This window comes from Schistocerca serialis, chromosome 4 (genome assembly GCF_023864345.2).
Source record: "Schistocerca serialis cubense isolate TAMUIC-IGC-003099 chromosome 4, iqSchSeri2.2, whole genome shotgun sequence".
NCBI classification, from domain to species: Eukaryota; Metazoa; Arthropoda; class Insecta; order Orthoptera; family Acrididae; genus Schistocerca; species Schistocerca serialis.
In genome coordinates this window covers 765,878,447-765,893,363 of record NC_064641.1, presented here as the reverse complement: position 1 = coordinate 765,893,363, position 14,917 = coordinate 765,878,447, and the positions used below count along the sequence as shown (strand labels likewise).

The 14,917-nt window shown below is 39.6% G+C and overlaps 1 protein-coding gene across 4 annotated transcripts in view; it reads right to left on the bottom strand.

Moving 5' to 3' along the window:
- LOC126473313 (dynactin subunit 1) overlaps positions 1-9,207 on the bottom strand; it is a 158,826-nt gene extending 149,619 nt beyond the window's left edge. For 3 of the 4 annotated variants that reach the window (XM_050100291.1, XM_050100294.1, XM_050100293.1), the window contains exons 1-3: positions 9,112-9,207; positions 8,498-8,676; positions 4,581-4,732 (exon numbers count right to left, since the gene is read on the bottom strand). In XM_050100291.1, coding sequence (XP_049956248.1) covers positions 4,581-4,732; positions 8,498-8,676; positions 9,112-9,175 — 395 coding nt within the window. In that variant the 5' untranslated portion in view covers positions 9,176-9,207. Of the gene's footprint in view, positions 1-4,580; positions 4,733-8,497; positions 8,677-8,867; positions 9,008-9,111 lie in introns of those variants that run through there. The other variant, XM_050100292.1, reaches the window with a different exon arrangement.
- Between the last annotated feature and the right edge of the window lie 5,710 nt (positions 9,208-14,917).

Sequence of the window (14,917 nt, the reverse complement as noted above, 5' to 3'; positions counted from 1 at the left end):
CGTTGGAGGAGAGTCATGATGAGGAAAGAATGAAGGGGTGTCACCTCGGTGGCGAAGACTCACTTCTACATGACACAGAGGCACGAGGATCCTGCTCCATGAGGTCCACAGATGCATCGCCTTTCTTTTGCTGTCAGCCTGCAGAGTCCAACACAGAAAAATGGTTGGTGGTGCGCACCGTCGACACACAGGCTGGCCGGATGATGGTATCACGTGTTGACACTATCAAAGAGGATCTTCGAGTAGGTGAAGGAGAAGACTGTTTGCCTCTGTTAAGACTTCTTTGAGCCTTTCCCGTCAGCAGAGGAAGACTCAAGTGTTTGGCTCGAGGGACGTATGAAATCTGCACGAGAGAATTCCTTCTGTCCTTTCCAGCCTGCCTGTTATGTAGCTGCTGACTTCGTCCCATGCAGCGAGAGTTTGATGGCTTGTTGCACATATGGACGAGGGGCTACCATGTGACTGGGTTATAACCTAAGAGGTGAATTTGAAGTCACATGTATGCATGGACACATCCTTCATGGAGCAAGATGTCGCAAACAGAACTGTAAGTGCCAGATGGTAGAATGCAGGGTTTGTCACTAGCCAGTAACTTGCAAGTGTCTGGGTAAGGTACTTTTTCCTTTACCCGAATCTCCTAAACAGCCCGCACATCGAGATACACAGGGCGATCTGAAGAGGAAGTGGCATGGTCGCCATTGCAGTTGATGCAGCAGGGAGGAGGAGGCAGACAATTGCCCTCATAAGCATCCCTACCACAAGTTACACATTTGGCCGGGTGTCGACAAGATGTTAGAGCATGGTTGAAATGACGATACTGGTAGAAGCGCATTGGGTTCGGAATGTGTGGTCAGACTGTCATAACTTCATATGCTGCTTTGATCTTGCACGGAAGCACCACTCTATCAAAGGTGAGAGAAAGAGTGTGTGTGGGTACTAAGGAGGCATATAACTTTTCTTACCCGAACGATGGAAATGCACCCTGATCAGAGAGGTACGTTTGGATTTTGACCTCTGTCTGGTAGTCAAGCAGCCTAGTGTAAATAACACTACGGGAAGAATTCAGAGTCCTATGGGCCTTGACACAAACTGGATAGTCGTGGAGAAGCGAAGCAGCAAGCTGTTGTTGTGCTTGAGAATCAGAAGTAGTCTCAAAAAGCAAAGTGACATTCCATAAACTAGAGCAGGATTTCACAGGGTCGGCAATTGCATCAACACCTTTCTGAATAATAAATGGATTTACCCTTGCAAAGGACTGACCGTCTTCAGTAAGTGAAACTATAAGGAAGTGTGGTGCAGCTGGGAGGGTGTTCTGATCGGGAGCTCCAATCCGTTTACGTTTGGTAGACGGGGACTGCAAAGATAATGATTCGCTCATTGTGAGGAAATACGCCATGATTGCCAGCATCTCTGATGGCACGCTCCTTTCAACTTGGGGGGGGGGGGGGGGGGGGGGAGGGGGGGGGGGCCTTCACAAGGGGGCACACCTGCCTTAGGTGACTGTTCACACCTCAGGTCACAACTGCCGAACACCTGACAGAGGGACCAATCGACAAATTGGGAAGGCAGCAGCTTAGGGTATCACTCCTCCCTGGGCCTGGCCTGTACCAGGGGGTACGTATTAACCATACCTGCCGATCCGAGGCTGGGAATTACGCATTACCCAGTCACCTGTTACGCATCAAGACACGTGGGCCTGGAGGAAGTAGAAAAAAGAGGAGCCTCAACAGCCGAAGCAGGAGGATGATAGGATAAGGTGAATGAAGAAAGAAAAAAAGGAATGAAAAACAGTGGTGAGACCGTTCTTATGTCAGCTATGGACAGTGACGAACATTCCCCAAGACACTGTAGACTTGTTCCCCAAGGGAGGGGGAAAAAGAATAGCAAGAGGACAGACATACAGCACTAAAGGGAAAAGATACTGCAAAGGCTGGGGCCTCATGGTAGCCAAGCATGAATGTGCAAAAGGCTGGCAAGTCCCCTGGGGGCACATCAGAAGTGATTGTAGAGCTTTTTATATGTGATTATCTACGGCTGTTGAGTAACTTGGAAAAAACATATTCATGCCATCAGCTGTACAATTTTGTTCATTCTCGACTGGTTTCGATTGGTACAGTCACTATTGCAATTGTGCCAAGGTGCAGCATGTTTATATGGACTTTATTAAGACAGACTATTATGACAATTAGTGTGTTTTACATTTGTATTGAAAATACCCCAGCCTCCGTCTAACCTCCCGACTGCTCCTAGCTACCCTACCCTCTTTCCACCTCATACATTTATGTTCCCACAAGCAGCACTTTTACTGTCCCCTACCCCTACCCTGCTATTCCTTCCCCTACCTGCCCCAAACCTCCTAATTACACCCACCACCCGGTTACATCTCTCATCACGTGCAGCTGCTCGCAGTGTGGCCTCAGCAGCCAGAGACTGTGGTCACATGTTGTGAGTTGTGTTTGCAAGAGTGTGTGCATGTTCTACCTCCGACAAAGGTCCTGTTGGCCGAAAACTCATTTTCTGACAGTGTTTTTGTTGTGCCTATCTGTGATTCAGCATTTCCGCTATATAGTAAGTAGCAACCACACTTTTCACAATAAGGTTACATTTGTATGATTCATATATGACAAACGTATGGTTGATCCACTGATGTGCAGTGCTTTTCTTCTTTAAGTTGGTTGTAAAAATTGAAACCAGTAGAGAATAAACATAAAAGTGTGCAGCTGATGGCAGGAATATGCTTTTTCCAAAAGAAGCAATCGTGTTGCACACCCAATGGCACCCAACAGCATCACTTCAGATGCTGGGCGCACATAACAATGACGAATGCAACCTGTCAAAGATTATTTTCCTTGGAGCCTTTATGCAATGATAAGTTCATTGTGATGCTGGCCTTTATGCAATGATAAGTTCATTGTGATACTGTAGGCAGAAGTGGGATTCATTTGGAAGGACTACGTAGTGCTACTTGAGTGCCGAGTGTTGTCAATGGGTGCAACATAGTCTGTTTGTCTCTCTCTTCTGCCACATCACGAGAAGCTCCAACAAAGGCGATCATGCTGACAATCCACAGTGGCAATGTCACACTGTCTGTGTGGATACTTGCAAAGAAGCTCAATTCCTGACTAAAGGCATGTGATGTGGCTGTACGGTCCTGCAAGGCCAAGAGAAATGTCTGTTCTCTGAAACATTAGACACTAGTGCTAGTAGCTGAGATGCTGCACAGTGTGAAGTATGGCCTTTCTGAACCCACTAATTCCAGATTCATATGACAATTGTGGTATACTGACAAATGTGAGCACCAGTATTGTGGAATTGTAAATGTCTTGATAGGTCATGGTCATGCTGCTGTCACTTTCCAATGTGCTGGTTGACATTTCTCTCTCAGACAGTGCATAACACAATCATCTCACAAATTACCAAATTCAAAGGTGATTTCTGAGTGAGAAACCTGCAGTATAATATTTCCTCATATTTAAAATATCTATGGCATTACTCCTGCCTACTTGCTGCATTATTGTTGTTAACAAAAAAAAGTGGCATAAAACACTATGTTCTGAGTAGAGGTACAGAATAAAGGAAAAATGATTTCACCAGAAGTAAAGCTAGTACAACAGATGTTTCAAATAAGAGTAATTGCAGGTTAAAGAATGGTGTAGGGAAGGGTTTAAGCTCAATGGCAATGATGTTTAATGTCTGAGATACAATGAAAGAATTAAAATAAAAACTCATAATGAGAATGTAAATGGTAAAATTTATGCCTAAAGTAAGAATGTCACAGAAGAATGTAATATACAAGCTACTTAGCAGGAATATGGCATAATAACAAGGAAATGATACATACTAAAAACAAATGCAGAGTACTGGAAAATGGATAACTATCTGCTACACACCACAGCTGTCAGCCTCTTCTCAAATTCATGTGTACTGCCATACTGTGAACACTACAGGTTGTCTTTAGCTACCCCCCCCCCCCCCTTTTAGATGTTACCTACCAGCTCCACCAAGTGACATTTTCATAATTACAAACATGCAAGTGTCACTTAACAAACATACTAGCAGATACTACGGTAAACTCTCACTCCTCACACTCTACTTACTTGGACAAACTTCTCTTTCAATGTGTTATGAATGAGATAATGGTCGTAACACTGAATTCACAACACACAAAATCTCCATTTATCTACACACAAATTATTTGCACTGTTTCAATCACATGCAAGATCATAAACAACCTAAAACTATCAACTGTTATATGCCTCTTATGATCAGACATTTGTCAGCTAGTTGTTCTGTCACTCATGATGAACCCCGATAAATCTTCTGTTACTGATCTACTTAAAAAGTAATTTTGTTCCAAGACAAACAACTGTTTATCAGTTTCACAAAAAGCTCTTCCGCAGTAAAAGTCTGCAAAAAAAACTGTATATTAACAATTTCTTACCTCTCAAACAAAATTTTTTACTGTTGTAGCTACAAAAGGAAGTCCACCCATTTAAAATAAATTTTTTCTGACTATAATTTTATATTTTTTGTACATTTCACAAACTGCAGTTATTGATTTCCAATGTGGCTCTAATTACCTGCTGAGTCTCGGACGTGACTTTGCATTATCATCTGGTGTTGTTGCAGTAGATGTACTTGATGTACTCCCATAATCTTTGACTGGTGCACCACTTTCATCCAGAAGTGTAAGCTGTGACTGCCGCACAAACATGCCATGGTTGTCCTTGCACTAAAATTAACAGTTGAAGCAGTTAGTCTTTAAGGAAACTTTTTTCAGTAATCTATTTATACAAATGATATTTTTTTTTTTAACTGCAGCATACATTAACTAAAATCTTTAGCATCAGTACTTTGGAATGAAAATCAACAACTAGAATGACAGTTACATGCAAGAGGGCATATTTAATTTTTTTTTATCCATAATGGATCAATGAAGATTAAGATATTTAATATTAGTTTTAGACTATCTCAGAGTATACTGCAAATGAAAAGCTATCACATTTACAGAGAGAGAGCACTGTTAGAAAATGCTCTGTGTTTCAGGGAGTATCATACACATAATCTTTCAGGAAAGTTAAACACAGGGTAAAATAGGCTCATGTGTAAGTAATATGTATGAGCCTCAATCACTTGACATCCACCGCAGGCAAATGGCCTCCTCTAGAATTTTCCATGTTGCTGGCTACACATATAATGCTGCTCCTATTTGTTGCAAATGTTGTCTACCTGTCTTCTATTAGCCCACTGTCAAATTGAGGTTCATTTTGCAATACATAGAAGATTTCAAAAAATTGACTCATATGATGATCATTTTAAAAAGGCTGGCATCAAAGGGATGCCTTTCAAATTCTAGGGTGTCATTTCACAACATGTTCAGAGTGTGTACACCATGTACTTGAGGAATGTTTGTGTAGAAGTAAAAAGGAAGGTCACATTTTATTGACCTAAAGATCACTGTCATAAGAAAGTAGAGAGAGCACTAGCTCAATTAAACAATTATGGGAAGGAGAATGGTTTTTCTGAACGAACTAACTTAGCATTTACCTTAAATAATGCAGTCCCTCTCATAGCCATTCTACTACCTGGGAAAGGAACAGATGGCCCCTAGCAGCTACAGGTCAACTATTACTATGTCATCTTCATAAAATTCTCAGGAGGTTCAAACAAGCAATGGAGTCTCTTCTGGCCCCACAACAACCTGGCTTAAGAACAGGCAAATGTTGCACATTGCAATCACTAACACTGATAACACACTGAGGATGGATTCAAGGAAAGAAAGATCAGGGGGCTTTGTTCATACATTTATCAGCTTCTTATGACACAGTCAACCATGAACTGCTATTATGGAAAGTGTACACAATAAATAAAGATTATGGCAAGTCATAAATGATTAGAAATCTCCTCAGAAACAGAAGATCTTTTGTCAGCTTTTAAGGGCAAGGAAGTTGGTGCAGAACAATAACAATGACTTACTGCACAGTAGCATGCAGCTTACTGCACAGAAGCATACAGGTTCCATTGATTTTCAATATGTATAAAAATGACTCACTGTTCCCAGAAGGCACTTTGATGTCACATTACATACCACGCCCACTCACAGGAAACACTGCATGAACTAAGCACAAAACAACTGTTAGAAACAACATAGTACACAACCCAGAACAGTAAGGACTACAGCTTTAACCTTGTGCTACTTAGCTACAGAGCACACGTCCGGACTGGAGGAACTCCAGCCATGCCAAACAAGTGGGCATACCACACAAAGCATGCAGCATCATAGCAGATTGTCTGAGACCAACATCAACTGAAAAGCTGTACTGCCAAACCCATGTCGCACCCCCTTTGTATCAGATGCAAAGTTGCAGCCAGGAAGGAAAAACTAAATTACTGACACCTACAGCACATCCCCATTTTGGATACCAACCACCCAGCTACTGACAATTAAAATCAAGTAGTGGTTTCCTGTACACAACAGAAAACCACACTAATACACCTCAACAAAGCAGAGTACAATAAAATAAGTCCATCTCCAAGACTACTCTGGACCAAGGGAAACCCCCCCCCCCTTCTTTGCCCTGTGACACATATGATAATCTTTAGGCAGGCTATGTTCTGGAGTTGCAAGAACCAAACGCAATGTGAATACATGCGACCATCAGCCAAACCAGTACTGTGTGATTATGGACTAGAGTTGACTACTATTCATTTTGTGCAGAGTGAACTACGAGCACACTCCTGTGATATTAAGCTGGTCATGAAGGAAACTCCCAAATGCACTACATGTGGAGAGCTTTTGGTCTAAAATTGCTCATCCCTATAATATTAAATGTTACTTGTATGTTTACACACAGTTTTCAGCTTTACAAGTTTCATCTTTACAGATTTCATCCATTGTTTATTGTTATATAGGATATTTAATAACTTTTTTTCTTTCAGAAGGAAGTTGTACATAACTTATATCCATCTAGATCTTGATAAGATTTTCAAGTAACGCAAAGATTGCCAACTTACTTTAAATGTTCAAGAATGTACATGTGAGCACTTCATAAAATGCAAATGAGCAGTATCCTATGACTACAACTTCAATGACTCAGTCAGAACCAGTTACTCTGACAAACACATGGGCATAAAAATTTGTAGCAATATGAAATGGAATGATCGCATCATCACAGTCATAGGTTCATAGGTTAAGCAGGTGGGTTCGCTGGTAGGATTCAGTATGGAGGGGGGGGAGAGGGAAGCATCCCACCCAAAACTACTGATCGGGCATGTGGTACCCATACAAATAGCAGTAACAACAGATATTGAATAGCCACAAAGGTCTCACAAATGGTTACAGATTAGGTAAAAAATACAGCCTTACGATAAAAACTTAACATTAAACCCTTAGCAGTTAACATGGTAAGTTTGCAGATTACCTAACTGACAGAGTACTCTCTGTAAAACCAAACTGGGATCCCCACCTTTCCCGGTGGCTTATTTCTTTACAGTCTTTCAGTTGTTGACACGCAATAACAAAAAACCATGGAAAAGCAGCGAACTGTATGTGATGTTTCTTTAATACCATACTACCGCAAAAGACGTGTATTACTGGGGAGCATTCGCTTTAGAAGAGACTCTTGACACCTTTGTTGTTCCTCCATCCCCATATACCTCAAAAGGGTATATTTATCTGCTTATACAAATTTCTACTTTAATGAGCAATAATTATGAATATGGGTTACTCTTCATGCTTAGCCTCACTGCCTGGTTAGATCACTTAGTCCTAGAACATTCAAGAGGGGGGTGAGGGATGTTACATTGTTACTCAACCATCATAAGATTTATTATTCTACATTCTACTCAAAGGAAATCTTAATTTTTAAGTCACACATCAGTTAATTACAATGTTTGTTCTCCAATGGTATGTTACATACCAAATTAAGTGCAAAATATCCTGTTTTATATCCTACTGTAATCTTAAATTTTACGAGGTTTTAGTAATCTAAGGTGAAATACACTGTAGTAATTCTGTATGTACTGACAGCCAACACAATGACACATCTCAAACTATTAACAGGTTTAGGAATGTTTCGTAACTAGCTGGTTAAAGCTGGTTGTTTCTTGGAGGGCCGAGAGCTACAAGCACATGAAAAAATTTCATCTGTCACATCATCAATCATGCTAGTTTGTATTAAGTGAAGTAGTCTTTTTGAGTCACCCTACTGTACTTTGGCTTCGTTACGTCCTTATGCACAAACCCAAGTGTGGAGTAAGGTTGTCACACATATTTCTGTATCACAGAACAGAGGACCTCGGACCTACAGTAACAGCTGATACCACAATGAGCTTCAGCTCATTGTTGCACGACGTTCTGTACAACTAAAATTCAACACAATTCATACAATAATACCAACTGACGGAGGGCCACAGATCAAACTTTCGGAAGCATTCATAAAAAGAACTTACTTTGGTGCAAATTTGAAAAAGGAGTAGGCTGCAGAAAGTAAGTCACCTGGAAATACGTTCTTCCTTGCACAGTACCATTGTTCTTTCCTTTGGGTTCATCCAGTATTACACCAATCCACTTTCCACTAGAAAAAAGTGTTGTTCCGACGTACGCAACTACACCTTTCACATCTTTACCCGTTACCTCGACACGCTGCCCTTCCTTTAGAGGTCTTTCTGTCATTGCTGCAAATAAGACAGACCGCTTTTATTTTCGTTTGCTTACGACATAAATATATTTTGGAAAAATAATTTACACTGCACATGGTGGTTAATTGTTCCATTTGAAGGTAAGTAAGTTTATTAGCACAAATGTTAAAAAACTATCAATGCAGTCAACCGGTAACCATAAATATGTTTACTACAGTGGATTGTACCTTCTTAGTTTATGGAAAATGGAAAGAAATATTTAATTATTAAAAAAATTACAGTTTTTCTCATCGAATAACGAGTTTAATCATTGAATAAAAATCAATTCCTCTGTTTTTCAGAGCTTGACGTAAGCCTCTGTCATTTCCCAAACAACACTGACAGCGAAGTTCAGTACCACAGAAATACCACACTACCGCTAGTCGGACAATTATTTTATCACACTGATAATTAATTTTTAAGAAAATTTACCATTTTCTAAACTGTTGAAAAATGATAACTGAGGAAGTTTCGAAGATCTGGGTGTTAGGTACATGTTTATAACTCATATGACGCGTCACAAGCACTGTCCCAACGAGAACTGCTAATAAGCACCTGTCACAGCCCGCCGGCAAAAGCAGACTGCGGAGAAGTTGTCATTTGTCAACGAATGAAATAACCAACGGTACTAAATCTATTGTTTCTGTTGCTTTTCGTAATGCAGCACATCCTAGGGAAAGGCTGGTGAGTTCTTCACTTGTATTTACATTAGGAGGTCTGCATCAAAAGATAGCTGTATTTTCGCTTTACATTGAATTAAATTCCAGCCTGCAATTTCTCATGCAGCTCAAATTCATTTTCCCCGTTACAACATTTGCATCTACTTCCCTACACTGATTTGTGTGCTACAGCTCGGCAGTACTCAGTCCTTTGCGTAAAAGAAGTAGATACTGAAATAAGATGAAATTTTTACCCCTAAAAACCTTGTTACGTCATTAATAAAAACAACAAACTGCAGGGACGTATTCCTGACAGGAAAAGGAGGGAAGATCCTATGAACTTGTGTCTAGAAATGTACGGTATCATTGCCAGGGTAGATGACGCTGACGAATGACAGTTCCTCTGACCATCTGCCGCGTATTCATTGTGTGTTGCATGGTGTATGACTGACGCAACGAAACGTAAACAGCAGAATGGTGCGGTATTCACATCGGGAACAAGCCGAGATGATGTTTGTATACGACCAAGCGGATGCAGACAGTCGAGAGGCAGCCCGGTTATATCAAAACAAGTACCCTGACATACACCAACTACCTCACACAACATTTCATGCCCTTTTTGGGCGTTTGTGTGATTGTGGGTCCTTTTGAGAACGGACGAAGGTGCAAGGAGGCGTACATCAGATTTGGAGGACCATGTTCTACAGGATATTGAGGTGACCCTAGTACAAGCTCCATATCTGATGTACACACTGTCCCTGCATGTGGCTGAAAGGACCAATCGCCAAAAAAGCTTGAAATGTTGTGTGATGTGGTTGGTGTCTGTGAGGGTACTTGTTTTGCTATGACCACACTGTTCCTCGACCATTCCCATCGGCTTGGTCATACACAAACACCATGTCAGCTTGTTCCAGGCATGAATAACGGACTATTCTGCTGCTTACAGTATGCTGCATCAGTCACTCAGCACACAAGGAACACACGGTACGCGGTAAGAGTAACTGTGATTCTGTTGGGGGTATGTGAACAAACATTTTCCAGCGTGCATAATGGCACACAAGATATGATTTGCAGAGTGCATTAGACTCTATGGAATATACATGTTCCGTGATTGTTGGTGGGGCAACATAATATAATTTGGTATTAATATGTGTTGTGCGAATAAAGCATAAGTTTATTTTGTCCCTTAAATAGTTGTTACTGTCATTTAGCTGCGTTAATCTGCATAAACTACAACAGGTTATGGGCCCAGCTACTGCATTAAAGCGAAGTAATGAGCTTTAAGGTGATGTGTATTTGCGCAAAAGGCACGCGGAAGTTCGTATAAACTTGGATTGTGTACGCTATACGAAAAAAAAGCTGTAAAATGAGTACAATACAGATACCGCAAATAGAGCGGCTTGTAGGGCACGACAATTACGCGACCTGGAAATTTTCCGTTGAGGCGTATTTACATTTGGATGACTTATGGCACGTCGTAAACGGTAAATTGGCACCTACAGAATCAAGTTTTGCCACTAAGGATTGGAAGGCGAAATAAAAACTAATTCTTTTGATTAATGCAGTGAATTATGTTCACATAGAAAAGGCTACGTCAGCAAAGGAGGAATGGGACAAACTGAGAAACGCATTTTAAGAGAGACAGAAAAAGAAGAAGGCAGAATAATAAGATATTAATTTTTCCTACATTATATTAAAATTTCAACATTTAAATTTATTTCAGATATTCAGTACCACATTAAATTACTCTTCTTCAATCTGTAGAATGCGAAGAGTACAGAAATGTTTCGAAAGGAATGTGCTTGTGTCTCATGAAATGTCCAAGATAGTAAGGTACACTCTTATAACATCCACAGCATGCATATGCCGTTAGATATTGGACAACTACTGCTCTATAAAGATGTCCTCTAGACATTTTCACTCATTTCGTTCTTAAACCATGTTCCTACCTGTTTTATAATCCTGTTAATATGCCTCTGAGTAGATCGTCGTCTTGGGCGTTTCTTATTTATTGGAATCTGGCAAGGTAATTCTTTGCTGTTTATACCATCCATTCACCAGGTAACATGTCTTGCCCCCCTATTTCATTTCCATAAGTCATAATTACATCAACTGCTTCAATCTGCTTCCTGATGCTACGCTTTGCTTGTCTGTTGCTTTCCAACATGCGTACATTCAGTGGTAAAAGAGCACTCCTTAACTTTTGAATGTGTTTCACATTAAATGTGAACATCTCACTGCCATAAGTGTAAACCGGTAATATGCATCAATTGTAAACTATCAGTTCTTCTTTTTAAAAACTGTTTTGTTCCACATTACTTATACATATTGACTTGATTCAAATTACATATTATGCAACACTCAACTTTGTTATTCTAAACAGTTCAACATATCCTCAAACTTTATAATGTCCTGTACTTTTAATTCAACATAGACACTGTATAAGTATTTTGTTCGAGTTTACCAGTGAGAATATCGTTATTGTTATCCCAATATCAACTCAGACAGCCAAATCTATGGCCTGCAACACTACTGTTGGTGCTGCTCATGGCAGACCCTAAGATCCTAAGTAACAATCACAGGGACTACTCAACAAGCAGTCCCTTTGGATAAAATTGCTGTCGCCTCCGTCCTCTGGCAGAGACTTGTGTGTACCTGAATGTGCTACTTGTCAGCTCTACATGGAGGATCCTTCATTATGGTTGTAGCTATGAACTTGGAATTGATTTGGTGTTGCAGTATGGCCTGTGGTAAATCCAATGTACTATGAAAACTTCACAGTAATTTTTGAATGAACTTCTTCTTGAGATTATAGTTGTCGTTTCACAACAGATGCATCTACTTGTTTCATTTGTGTGGTTCTGTCACATGAAAATAAAAATGGAGCAGAGTATACTTCAGAGAAATTAAACTCTACTCTAGTTACTACTTACAAACTGAGAAGAAGACAATAGACATTTAAACACAGTCCACAATTTACATATATGGGTCAAATTATGTCTGGTAGGCGCAAACAGACCACAACCCACTAAATGTACTTTTTGACGCTACGTCTTCCTTACCATATCGAACAGCTCAACATCTGTAGAGGTGGGCACTGTTCCTCAGTTCTTGTTTATATGCGCCCCAATACAGGTCAACGTGATGTCATCTGAACTCTGATGCATTGTCTCACCTCGTGCAGGGCCCTGACCCCTAATTTTATATGGAAGAGGTAAAGTGTTTCTGCTTCGATAAAATGATATGTCACACACTTCAAGAATTTCCAGTAAAAGCATCATAAGTTGCTTCAGAGTCCTCAAAAGATCTGATATTACTAAAGGTCCTCTGTTAGGTGCAAAATGTTTGGGTACAGGACATAAATTCTTGTACAGATTCCATGTGGAAAACTTATTTTTCATTTAAGCAGAGGTTGACAGTTATATGGGGAACAGGGGGAGGGGAGGTTATCCACCTAGCTAAACAGAATGATACACACTTCAAGCATTAATATTGTAAAATTATTCTAGGCAATTAAATATAATTTGATTTGTAATTTGTTTCATTTAAATTTCTTGATATTTGTGGCTGCACTTCTTTGTCCAACAGGAAAACTAGTTTCTTTTTATTTAGAGATTACCCCAGTTTAATAATCTTACTATCAGGAAGATCCAATTTATTCCTATAAAATTACCTTCTATTTGGCTTAATATGAGGTAATATGTAAATTAATATAAAGTCACTCTGCTGGTTTTGCCATTTATGTAACAGGAACTGAACAGTCTTGATGCATAAAGTAAATAGTTTACAAATCTACTCTTAACTTCCTGTCTATGTTTATGCCATTAAATATTACTGTATTTACGTGAATCTAATGCACACTTTTTCTTACCATATGCAGTATTCAAGGTTGGGATGCATGTGAGATTCGATGGCACATTACATTCGAGTACAAACTTGAATCCGTTGTCACTGGAACACCATTAAAATTTAGGTGTTGTTCCTTACACCGCAGTGCATTATTGTTATTTCTCAACTTCGTTACTTCATTGCCATCCTATTACTGCGTAGTGTGTTTGCATGAGATAGGCACAAAATGGAAGGCAAGCAGAAAAGAACATCATATGATGATACTTTCAAAAGTAAAGTAATTATTTATGCTGAAAAATATGGTAACAGGAGAGCAGGACGAGAGTACAGTGTAGCTGAGAGTAGCAATCGCTTATGGAACAAAAGAAATCATATTATTCGCAACTACCACTACCAGATATAAATTTACTGGCCCTGGCAAAGGAAGATACCCTGAAACTGAAGCAAAAGTTTTGGAATTCGTCTGCGAAAGGAGAAAGAATGGGCAACCTGTGACTAGCGACATCATAAGACCCAAACCAAAAGAGGTGGTAGCAGTTCTTAACCCATTACTGGCCAAAATTCTATCGGATCGTTTTTTGCAAACTTTTATACATAAATAGGTTATATTGAGTGATTAATTGAATAAAAAGTTGTTTTGAAAATTTTCAGTTTATTAGAAGAAAAACTACAGACCGTCCCATTTTTGGGACATTGGCCAAATGCGCTATCCAAATTCACAACCTTATTCTCCATGCATAATATTGTAAGAGACAACACAAACAATAAATAAAGAATGTTTTAATATTATTGAATGTCTATTCAGTATGAAATGAAGCAAAACACGTGTCGTGTACACAAACATTGCACCTATCACAAATTTTTGTTGTTTTTTCCTTGCAGTAAGCACATCTCTTCTGTGTTTTACTTGACAGAATCAAATGATTTCCTGGATCTTGCCGTACATCTGTGCTCACCCATCCTCCCATCAATTTGATTCCTTGTGGTCCTCTGCGTTTTGGTACTGATCCTGTTTTCATTGATAGGTAAAGCATCACTATTCTCTGCCCGACATCCAAAAGTGAGAGCTTCTCTCTAAAGCACCAGCTACATCTTGTACAACAGACTCATTGTTCAATACATTTTTGTCAATGTCTTCTTGATCTGTTATTACCTCTGCATCGGGTGGAATAATCGCCAATTCTACGTCATCATCTTCATCGTCACTCTCTTGATGGTTCACTAGTTCTGCTAGAATTTCTTCAAGTGTAAGTCCACGTGGCATGTTTTTATCCTGTTGGAATCTTAAAATTCGAATAGAACATGAAAAATAGCAGATATAAAGAACGTAAAATGCAATTCTTCTCTGTATAATACGTGTATACAAGAATAGGGCACATCAACAATAAATTATAGTGTAACATGCCATTGTCCCATTATTGGGACACTTAAAATATATCGATATTGCACTCACTTGAAAAAATCTGAAGTATACTTAATCTTACATGGACATCCATATGTTCATAACAAACACGCCCAGACAACTAAATCACAGCTCATTGTCGTCCAGGAACTACCAGCAGACATACAGTGCTGCCAAGTGCGAGAAAAAAAATCGGCAAGTTTATAATTTTCTTGACGTGAAGTACTCAGAAAAAAGTTATTCATTTTACATTTACAGGCATTGTAGCAGTTAGTTGAACTTGCAGGTGCAACAATAAAGGCTAAAAGCTCCATTGCTTACGTAGAAA